We start from the raw sequence: 11,724 nt of genomic DNA, 5'->3' as shown, positions 1-11,724 counted from the left end.
ATTTGATCACAAGGTAAAGGAAGTAAGTCCAAAGGGGTTAAAGGATTGAAACCATACACTACCTAAAATAGAGAATAATTGGTTGCTGAATGAATTATTTAGTTGTATGAAACTCCACTTGTGGTAGGCATTCTTCCCAAGTCTTGGTGTTCTTCTTGATGATGGATCTTAGTAATGTTGACAAAACTCTATTGACTACTTCAGTTTGTCCATCTGTTTGAGGATGACATGTAGTAGAGAATAGTAATTTTGTGCCAATTTTACTCCACAAAGTCCTCCAAAATTGGCTTAGAAATTTAACATCTCTATCCAACATAATGGTTCGAGGAAGTCCATGTAATCTTACCACTTATCGAAAGAATAAGTTAGCAACATGAATAGCATCATCGGTCTTGTGACATGGTATAAAATGAGCCATCTTGGAGAATCGATCGACCACCACAAATATTGAATCCTTTCCACTCTTTGTCTTTGGTAATCCCAAAACAAAGTCCATTGAGATATCTACCCATGGCATGGTTGGTATCGTCAAGGGCATGTACAATCCATGAGGCATGACTCTTGATTTTACCTTTTTACATACTAAGCACCTTTCACATAACCTTTCAACATACATTTTCATCTTTGGCCAAAAGAGGTGTTCTTTCAAAATGCTAAGTGTCTTCTCAATGCCAAAAAGTCCCATAAGTCATCCTTCATGTGCTTCTTTGGTTAACACTTCTCTCATGGAACCTTGGGGGATACATAGTCTCTTTTCCTTGAAAATATATCCATCATGCCGATAATATTTGTCATGAGCACCTATTTTACATAACTTATACCTTTCTCCAAAGTCCAAATCAGTTGCATAATGTTCCTTAATGAATGAAAAACCAAGGAGTTTGGAATCCAAAGAGTTAAGTAAAACATACCTGCTTGAAAGAGTATCTGCCATAATATTATCCTTTCCTTTCTTATAGTGGAAGACATAGGGAAAGGACTCAAGGAATTTAACTTATTTGGCATGTCTCTTGTTGAGTTTGTGTTGTCCTTTGATATGTTTTAATGCCTCATGGTCAGTGTGTATCACAAATTATTTTGGCAATAAGTAGTTCTGCCAAGTCTCCAATGCTTGAATGAGTGCGTACATTTCTTTGTCATATGTTGGATAGTTCAAAGTTTCACCATTTAGTTTTTCACTAAATTAGGCGATGGGCTTCCCTTCTTGACTCAAAACAGCACCAATCCCAATTCCAGAGGCATCACATTCAACTTCAAATGTTTTCTCAAAGTTTGGCAAAGCTAATAGTGGAGCCTATGTTAAACAACCCTTGAGTTCGTTGAATGCTTCATCTTGTTCTTTGCCCCAAGAGAAGTTTGAATTCTTTTTAATAATCCATGTTAAGGGGGTGGCAATAGAACTGATGTTTGGTACAATCCTCTTATAAAAACTAGCTAATCCATGGAAACTCCGAACTTAACTAACGTTGACAAGCTTTGGCCATTCTTGTAATGCCTTAATCTTTTCTGGATCTATTGATAATCCCTGTGAACTTACAATGAAGCCTAAGAAAGTAACTTGGTTAGTACAAAAAGCACACTTCTTGAGATTAGCGTATAAGTGCTCTTCTCGTAAAGTGCTAAGAATGGACCGTAAATGTTCAACATGCTCGTTCAAGGACTTACTGTATATCAAGATATCATCAAAATAAACAACATAAAACTTACCAATATAAGGCCGAAGGACATGGTTCATCTAACGCATAAAGGTACTAGGGGCATTAGTCAAGCCAGAAGGTATGACTAACCACTCATACAAACCTTGTTTACTCTTGAATACGGTTTTTCACTCGTCACCTTCCTTCATTCTAATATGATGGTAGCCACTTTTCAAGTCAATTTTGGAGAAGATGCTGGCTCTACTAAGTTCATCAAGTATATCATCCAACCGATGTATAGGATGCCTATATTTAATAGTGATCTGGTTCACATCCCTACAATCCACACACATTCTCCAAGTTCCATCTTTCTTTGGCACCAACAAAACTGGTACATCACAAGGACTTAAACTTTCCAGAATGCAACCATTGTCTAGGAGTTCTTTGACTTGTCTTTGTAATTCTTTCGTTTCCTCGGGATTGCTCCTGGATACTGGTCTATTAGGAATGGTGGCTCCAGGAATGAAATCAATTTGATGTTAAAATCCTCTAATTGGTGGTAATCCATCTGGAATTTCTTCAGGGAACATATCTTCAAATTCCTACAAAAGATTAAAAACAGAAGAAGGCAAGCCTTCAGGAGGGTTAGTAAGTAGAAAACTTTCCTTATACATAAGTATAAGTATAGCCTTCTTGGTTGATAAATGTTTCCGAACATCTCCTTTGCTGGCATATATATTCATCTTCTGAGTATGACTTTCTTTGGCCTTCTTTTCCTTCTCCCATTATTCCATACGTGACTTAAGGGTCACTTGGAATTCATGAACTTGACTGGGAAGCAAGGGCTCCAATATGATTTTCTTTCCTTGATGTTGGAAAGATACTTGTTAGAAAATCCATCATGGGTAGCCTTCTTGTCAAACTGCCAAGGACGTCCTAGTATAAGGTGACTTGCACTCATGGGCACCACGTCACAAAGGACTTCGTCACTGTATCTTCCAATTGAGAAAGGTACAACAACTTGTTTGGTTACCTTGGCTTCACCAACATTGTTGAGCCATTGAAGTTTATAAGGATGAGGATGCTTGGAATTCTTGAGACCCAACTTTTCCACCATGTGAGTACTTGGTACATTTGTACAACTTCCTCCATCAATGATCACCACACAAACTTTATCTCCCACGTGATATTTTGTATGGAAAATATTCTCTCTCTATTCATCTTCTTGACTTTTAATATTCAAAGCCCTTTTGACTACAAAGATGTTGGATGGAAGAGACATATTAGCAAATAAGAAAAAAGGAAATGTGTTTAGGACCTTACCAATATTGCTCTCACAAAGCCTCACGAGTCACTCCAAGGAAACTTGAATGTCACTCAATCCGTTCGTGTTTGCACTCTAGGACTTTAAGGCTTTTACTTGTCCTCTTCTGATCTCACACACGCTCACGCCTTTTTCCTCTCAATTCTCTTTATCCCGAGTTCTAGAGGACTTTACTCAAGACCGTATCAAGTAAATTTTACTTGTGGTGCGTCGGCTGCAAAAGGGTTAGTAGGAATGGAGAAACAAAATATAATGAAAGGGTGGCTTAGAAATAGAAAGAATAGAACAAAAGGGTTACCTACACAAAGTCACTTTACAACCTTCTATCACCACAATCAATTTAAAGGCTTACTTGAATGGCTTGGTGATGAGAATTGTTGATGAGTGCTTCAACTTTCTTTCTTTTCTTTTCTTTTCTTTTTCTTCCTTTTTAAGTGCTTTCAATTTCTTCTTTTGAGTGCTTTGATTTTCTTTGTTGGATTTTTTCTTGATTTCTTTCACTTGCACTTCTTTTTGTATTTTTGTTGTTGTTGTTACACATTGCTTCTTCCACCAAAGCTATAATTACCGCTTGATGTAAGGTAATTATACCTCTTCAATTGATTGTGGATCTAGGAAGGAAGCAAAATAACCTGCATAAGTGAATGGCTCAAAACATATGGTTAAGGGTGGTAAATGTAAAGGTGAATAGGTAGGCTATTTATGATTTAAGAGATGGTAGCGGAAGGATGTTGATTTGGCTATGGTTTTGGTTGATGAAACAATGGAATGGTTGTGAGGATAGTATCTTAAAGAAGACTCAAAGAAGAACCAATGCTATAGAGAGAAAAGACCCAGACTTTATATTGCTTCTTTAAGGGGTGGTATTAAGAACTTGGACCCACTATCTATATGGAGATAGGAACCACAAGTATCAAGGGAAGGGGTTTACACCACAAGTATTAAAAATACTTGATAAGTGCATAAAAGTCACCAGGACTTAAGAAAGAGAATAATCTCACTTTTAATTAATCAAAAGGTCTCCTTACAAATGAATTTTGATGGCCTATTTATAGGAAATTGAGGGGCATGGCCGAATAGAGACATGGTGGTTCGGCCAGTCCTTGTGTCTCCCTATAAAGTCATAATTTAATTACAAATAAAGATGATGTTTCGATTGAAATGAAGGGTAATAACCCTTTGCCGAATAGCTCTTGTGTCCCTTCAAGTTGGCACCAATAGTTAGAAGGCTCTTTATCTTGGCGCCTAAATGAGACCACATGCAAGGCACATGGGGGCTGGTCATATGGCACGCACATGGGTGTTCTAGGGAGCCTTGTGGTGTAGCCTTGTACATGGGATGAAGGCTGGTCATGTGCATCTTCTTGGGCATGCTTGTGTCTTCCTCCAATCATGCTTGATTGTGTAGCTAGCTAGCAAGCAAGGGTCTGGTTGTGAATAAGCTTTCTAGCCGAGACCTTGTAAGCTTCATAACATAATGTTCAGCTACATTCAGCTACCATTGATATCACTTTTGGAAACTCAGCTTCAAATAGTCCAACTAGCTGAGATTAGCTAGCCTTGAGCCCCTCCAGCTGAGTTGAGCTTTCCTTAGTGTTCCACGAGCTACCTTGTACTTTTTGAGATGATTGTGAGCTGTATATGATGTCCAAATAATCCACCAAGCTGCCCCAACGTGTTTCATGCTCCAATGTACCTACATGTGCAAGAAAACAAGGTAATTCCATGGTATTGAGCTGATATGAGCTAAATACCTTACTGTCATGCATGATTATGGTATTATGAGCTATGTTTGCATGTCATGAGCTAAATATATCATCTTATAATGTGGGTGAGCTAATGTATAAAGTCTATGAGCTAATAAGAATGCATATGATTTAATAAAATGAATGATAAGTATGTTGCCTTGATGTATATGTGATAGTCATGCTTAATATGATTGTAAGACTATTCTAACATGTTTATCATATTAAAATAATGATGTGTTCATACTAAGTTATTCTTTAACTATTAAAACATTATATAACATAACATAGGAGGGTGTTAAGTTATCAAATGAATTAAAAGCTTCAAGACACTTAGTTAGGAGTACTTCCCTGAATTGTTTGGCCTTGACCTAGTAATGGGACCTTGCGGCATGACTTCCGGATCTAGAGTAGGCGTGATCACATCATAAGGGTTAGAGATTGAAAGCATAATTGGTAATTGATACCTGACAATGGCACGTGAGAGGCACGGGGTTCATTAATCCATCAGCTGAGCAGCCTAAATCTGAAGCCCAAGTCATGCTGAAGTAACCAAATTAGTTAGTTAAGGACAGACAGCTGGGTAGCTTGATTCTCTAGTACAATTGTATACAAATAACCGATACATGTAAAGGGAGATTATGCATATTTTCTGAATGAATTCTTGATTTCTCATATCTCTTCTCCTTCTTCTTCCTGAAATCTCTTCTCGATATTTCCATTATCTTGCAACAATCACAATTTTTTTCAATTATAAATAAGAATCTTTGTCCTTGTGACACACTTTTCTATACTCTTATGGCACGCTTTTTCTCTACTCTTGTGGCAGGTTGCTTATGGCTTTTGTAAGTTTTTTTGCATACCTCTATGGTCGTGTTGGTGCTTGCATAAAGATTCTCACGACATTTGTTTTCTGATTGGTTTGTTCACGAATTTTTAGTTCTTCTCTTTGGTAAAATGTGGTTTGCTGATATAATCAAAATTGGCGAAGCAGTTTGCCAAATTGTTTGGTTCGTTGTCCACTCCTATATTACTTTATAAAGCAACTCATTCGACAGAGACAAGATTTTTATGAAAGTTATTGGATTCTTTTGTTGTTAGACGTCATTCTTAATGAAAGTTTTATTTTTTCTTATCTTTGAGTTTAATATTTTTTATGTATGAGGTTTTTTTGTGACTATTGTCTTTAATTTTTTTTCATTAGATGTGCTGTAAATTTATTTCCTTTCACATTTTTTTACTAATGAAACTCAGTTACCATCGTTAAAAAAATTCCTCTAACTGCTTTAATAATTAGAAAGAACAAAGAGGTATAATAGTGTTTGCTTATTTGAAATATGATTTAACGATCTTGAAAATACAAGAAGAAGTATATATATAAAATAGTATTAACCCATCAGTTAAATGCGAAATTTCAAACGGAAGAACAGAGGAATAAACGTAGTTTCAAACTGATGACGACGAAAATACAACAAGATGACTGAATAACTAATGTATGTGCTAACAACTGTTCAAACATATGTATATAAAAAGAGAATATGAAACTATAAAAATATCACAGATATTTCAGACATCCGATGCCTAAAATTCTGAATGATCTCTGTATTATTATTTAATTTTACAAAACTAACAAGAATATGTCACCCTAGTAGAGCGCTATAGATACTAAAACCAACAATAAGGCTGTGATTCCAGTCAACGCTGTCCTGTCCTCGCCTCCATTGTCACCTCGTTGCCCTGAAAAATTTCCCAAGCAAAAAATAATATATTAAGACTAATCAATAGGCAATTCATTCTAATCCAATATTTGACATTTTTTAAAAGGTAAACTACAAGTTCAGTATTTTAACTATCACATTTATTTTGGTTTGATCAAGTAATTAAATTTTTAAAATTATACATAATATTTTATTTTGATTTTACTTTGATCATTGATGATGTTGATATGTTATCAAAAGGTATATCATATCATCATTTAAAATAAAAAAATAATTGATCAATTATTTTGTTTGTTTATTTTTTTGATGGTGAACGATTAAAGTAAAATCAAAATATAATGTTAAACATAATTTTTTTTTAAAACATTAGTTTGATAATCAAAATAGAGCAAAAAAATATAATTGAATACTAAACGTTTAGTTTACGCTTTACTAGTATATGTTTATATTCAAGTTTGATCTTAAATTTGAAGAGAGGTCGAAGATATGGTTTGTTACCTGGTGGGGGTGGAGCCGATGTAGGAGAAGTAGCTGTAGATGGAAAACAAAATTTTAAAGAAGAAATAATTACTCCGTTGATCAAAGAATTCAACCATATTTCAAAATTGGAAATCCTAAAACTATGAATTAACTAAGAGCATAGCGAAAATATAATAAATGAAAAGACAATATTTTACTTCCATAGGTGTATTAAATTTAGATAAAAATAATATTAATGGTATCAATAATCATACTAAAATTTTCTAATTAAAAAAGTGGAAAAATCAGTTCAAATTAACTTTATTGATCGACTTTGATTAAATAAGTTATATGGGATCAATTATGATAATTACTTAATTTTGTAAACAAATAAAAGAGATTAAACTGAGCAATTACTCGGTGGAATTATAAGAATTCACCGAGTTATTTTCAACAATATTTTAAACTCTTATATATTTTAGATTTTTTTTGTATTTGAATTAAAAATTTATTTTCATCCTCTATAATTTAATAAATACATCTTTTTTTTAAAAAAAATATAATTTTGTCACCTAACACACATTTATCACACCAAATCAACTTATAATTTTTAAATAGTTTGGGAAGATTGATTGTAAGATCATATTTATTAAGAATTTTTCCCTGTTAACAATACACACACTTTGAGATAGAACTGTTTAAATCCAAAACAACTAAAAAGAAAATATTTTTTAATTATTGAGACTACTTAATACCTTAACCAAACTAACTCGTGTTAAATCTATTAAAACCTACATGATTCGATTAATGGATTAAAATATGATGATCCTTCTATTTTTTTCCCTTCACGTTGAAACAAGTGATTCAAAAACAATAACAATAAAAAAGCAATTGAATTGAACTGCTCTCCCAAAATGAAAAGAAGGGGATACCAAGAAGCAACCAAATCCATGGTTGTTTTAAATACAAACAAATGAAAGAAACATACCGTTGTTGCAGTCGCTGAGATTAGCATTGACACCGCAATCACGAGCGATCCTCAAAGCATCAGGGACGGAGACGTTGAAAGAATTAAGCAAAGTGGGATCGTTGAAAAGGCTGCAAAGGCAAGTGAATTGTGTACGGACGGCTTCTCTGATGGGGTTGCAGCAATCGTCTTGCGGTGGCGCGCTGGTGTTCGTAAGGTACGGAGCGCAAGGGATTAGACTTTGTGCACACGTCTCTTGCGCATCCGTTACTGTCGCCGCTGCCAGTATAGCAAGAACCGCTACCATCAACATCTTAGGAGCCATTTTGTTTGTAATTTGTACCTGAACCTGCCATGGCTGGGTGCCATGCCTTTCCTTATATAACTGCGTTTTGGGGTTTTCGTCAAAGAAAGAGGGCGAGAACAAAGTAGAAAGGTAAACTATAACGCGTCCTTGCTTGTTGTTGAATCACGCTCCAGTATTTGCCGTGTTGGAATTTTTTTCCTTTTCGGGGAATGTAATCGTACAATGTCAAATTATTTTAAGCTAAATTACACTAGTGGTAATTAAACTTTTTAACATGTTTGTATTTTAATTATTCTTTTTATAGTACAAGTGATTATAAGATATCATATATTAATAATATTTCTTATATTATATGTTAATTATTCTTTTATCATATAAATGTTGTCAATTTTTAATGAAAAATGATGAGTTTAGAACATAATGAATAGTCGGGTGACCATTTTGCAACTTTTATTAGTCAAGGGACTCAACAAGGTAACACTCCATAATCAAATAACTATTTTATAACTTTTAATAGTCGATGGATTTAATTAAACAATACTTTATAGTCGGAGGTCATTTGTATATTTTACCCTATTTTTAAATAAATTTATATTCTCAGATGAAATAATGATATTTGTTATTGTCTTATTAATCAATTAAAGATGAGATAAAGATTTGTTAAAAGGAAGAGTTTAACTCAAGGAAAAAACTACTAAAACTCACTAAAAATATTTTTATATTAATATAAAATATTTTTGAAATTAAATTCGTGTTAGAATTAAGTATATTTATTTTATGAAGTGCATTAATTATATTATATTCAATTTTTTTTAAGAATTTGTACCAAATTTTTTTAAGAATATATTATAAAAACAATTTATGATTTATTTTATATAATAAAATGATCAATGAAAAAGAGTAAAAATATTATAAAATATAATAATTAGAATTTATGTTGTCTATTTATTCTTATAAAATTTTATAATGTATATTATAATTAATATATCTTATATATTATATTTTAATCTTCTTCATTGATCTTTATAAATTAATATTTTTCATTTTTTGTTATAACTATATTCTTAGAACTTGATTTTTTTTTATGATTTTGTTGTAGTTAATATATTTTTCATAAGATAAATATAATTAAATTAAACTCCAATTTAACTTTGGAAACAGAAGATTATGTTATAACAATATCGATGTCCCTTGTGTGAATTTATGAGACTTTACATCCATTTAGACTCTTTTAACTTTGGACATCGATATGGGCTTGTGCTTCTCCTATCATCCCATTCTTCATTGTGGTTTTGTATATAAGCAGTTCACTTTTAAGCTCCTTCATCGCAGTCATCGTCTCTGCCTTCATACCTACGAACATGGCTTCGGGAGCATTATCTTAGTCATCCAACTTCTCATGTATCTCGTTGAGAACTCCTTGAGTCTCGTCCTTGAGTTTATCCTTTAAGGACTCTAGTCTTATGAAGCATGGTTCTACTTCCTCCTAGGCTTCATTGACTTCATTCATCAAATATTCAAGTCTGGTAACCCTCCTATTCAAGGATGCAATAATGTCCCTATAACTTCCTTGATTCCTCTAGACAGCAGAGGTCTCGACTCCTTCAATACCTAGACCTTGCCTTGGTTTTGTGGTGTCAGTCCTTCCACAAACTAGCCCAAATACCACTTTCCACACCCATAGAACCTCAAACCCTCAAATGTGTGCCGTAGACATTTTCAAATGGTGGAGCACCTAAGTAAGCATGAACAATCCAAGGGAAACGGCTTACCTCAATATGAAAACAAAAGGATCTTTGAAAGAAAATGGCACACAAAGACAAAGAAAAAACAATTGAGTGATGCTCAGTGTATTCCTAAAAACATAAGTGATAAAATGAGGTAGGGATAAACCTCTATTTATACTTGAAGCCCCTATATCCAATGGCTAACATTAAAGTAGATCGATGATCAATATTATATCTTATCTATAAAATCTCATAATACAAGGAAATCATATCAATCTAATCAAATTATAGCTTAAATAAAAGATTACAATTATTATGAAAACAAATAAAAGAATCGTGCATTAACCAAATGATCTACTTGTCATATCCAAACTACAAGGCTCTTTAGCTCCAGGGGAAGGACTAGCTCGGTTGGGTCTAATAGGCCTAGAATGTTGTTGATGTAGTTCTGAGTAGCCTGGTTTATGATCTGTGACATTCTCCCCCACTAGATATACACACCCTCGTCACATAGCTAGGATGATATTGGTTTATCTCGGATCTTAATTGCAAAAGGCCCTCAGCATGTTCCCAACTTTCTCATTGGTGAAAAGTCACTTTCATTTTACAAAGTCACTTTGTGTGAGTTTTCTCAGCCTATATCTTCCTCATCTTTATGACACGACTTGAGTAAACTAACAAGAAACACTAAATGATCTCAGATGTTTGATGAGAACTCCAATTGCCTACTCGCTTCAAAACTCGGAATGAACCATTATATCTTTGCACAAGCCCTTTATGCACATTTGGGCTGTACAAGATCCCAATCAATTTAGCAAGTAATAGATCACTAACTTAGAAATTTACGTCATGATGCCCACTTCTTGATCTGCTTTCTTGCCTTGTATAGACAAACTTGGGCTAATTCATGATGCTCTTACTACTCCTTGACAAAATTGTGTGGCTAGATTCTCCTCCTCATACTTGGTAACAATTATGTTGGGTGTAAGCAGTTGTTTCTTGGTCATGATCTTGAATGGACTTTGGTTTGTGGCCTCATTCTGTTGCAAGTTGTAAGAAAACTAAGTGTAGCACCCCTAAAATCAGTTTAGTATTTTTTTTCTAATGTTGACGATCTACAATTATTTTATGTTATTCAAATCAAGTTTCTGAATCAATAATTTTAAGTTAGAATAAATCCTAAAACTAGTAAATTAATTTTTGAAATTCCATTAAAAAGGACCAAAATGCAATAATTATGAAATTTATAACTTTGAATGAAAGCAAAGTTGAAAGGCTCATTCATGTGCATGCTTTTGTTAAAGGACCAAAGCCTTAATTTATCCAAATCCAAAATATAATGATTCATTTCCTTAGGTGTCACTTGATGCAATTTTTGGTGAATTTTTTATTTAATAAAATTTGAAATTTTGGTACAATTTGGAGCGAGTTTCACGTCTAATGCATGTGGGGATAGACAAAATTTTCATTTCATCTCGTACATTTATCCTTTCACCATTGTTGAAACTTCTCCATGCATTCATAGTCTTCCAAGTCTTATTTATTGCAATCTATCTATTAGAATTTAATCTAATCACATATTTGAATTGGTTGAAGGAACCTTCAATAAAAAATGAGAATCAAAGGTCCAAGGCAATGGAATTGTGATTCGGGACACTTCAAGAATTTAAAGAAATCGATGAGTGTAGTTGCATGTACGGGTGACTCAGTGTCACTCTAAGTCATTTTTTATAACCATTTTAATATGTGGATTCATGTGGTAAGCTTTGGGCTCATATAGAGCAATGTATGGCAAATAAAACACTAAGGTAATTATGCAACAATAAGTATATACGTGTAT

The 11,724-nt window shown here is 33.6% G+C and overlaps 1 protein-coding gene across 2 annotated transcripts; it reads right to left on the bottom strand.

The window, feature by feature from the left end:
• Nucleotides 1-6,183: 6,183 nt before the first annotated feature.
• On the bottom strand, nt 6,184-8,211 carry LOC120163492 (non-specific lipid transfer protein GPI-anchored 8-like). Of its 2 annotated transcripts, none has more exons than XM_039173420.1 (3): nt 7,872-8,211; nt 6,923-6,955; nt 6,184-6,443 (listed from the first exon to the last, which is right to left on the bottom strand). In XM_039173420.1, exons 1-3 carry the CDS (start codon nt 8,173-8,175, stop codon nt 6,352-6,354), a joined length of 429 nt encoding a protein of 142 aa, XP_039029351.1. In that variant the 5' UTR covers nt 8,176-8,211; the 3' UTR covers nt 6,184-6,351. The 2 variants fall into 2 exon arrangements, with proteins under 2 accessions (XP_039029351.1, XP_039029350.1); XM_039173419.1 differs by having other exon boundaries at nt 6,923-6,961; nt 7,875-8,209.
• Between the last annotated feature and the right edge of the window lie 3,513 nt (nt 8,212-11,724).

Source organism: Hibiscus syriacus, unplaced genomic scaffold, assembly GCF_006381635.1.
Source record: "Hibiscus syriacus cultivar Baekdansim isolate YM2019G1 unplaced genomic scaffold, ASM638163v2 tig00111458_pilon, whole genome shotgun sequence".
Taxonomy (NCBI): Eukaryota; Viridiplantae; Streptophyta; class Magnoliopsida; order Malvales; family Malvaceae; genus Hibiscus; species Hibiscus syriacus.
Note: the sequence above shows the minus strand (reverse complement) of the source record. Positions and strands in the feature narration are given on the sequence as shown.

Coding starts and splice junctions, on each gene's coding strand:
- LOC120163492 (XM_039173419.1), bottom strand. CDS start 8,175: ATGGCTCCTAAGATGTTGATGGTAGCGGTTCTTGCTATACTGGCAGCG. Junction 6,962..7,874: donor TAATCTCAGCGACTGCAACA/ACGGTATGTTTC, acceptor TTTGTTTTCCAT/CTACAGCTACTTCTCCTACA. Junction 6,444..6,922: donor ATCGGCTCCACCCCCACCAG/GTAACAAACCAT, acceptor GAAATTTTTCAG/GGCAACGAGGTGACAATGGA.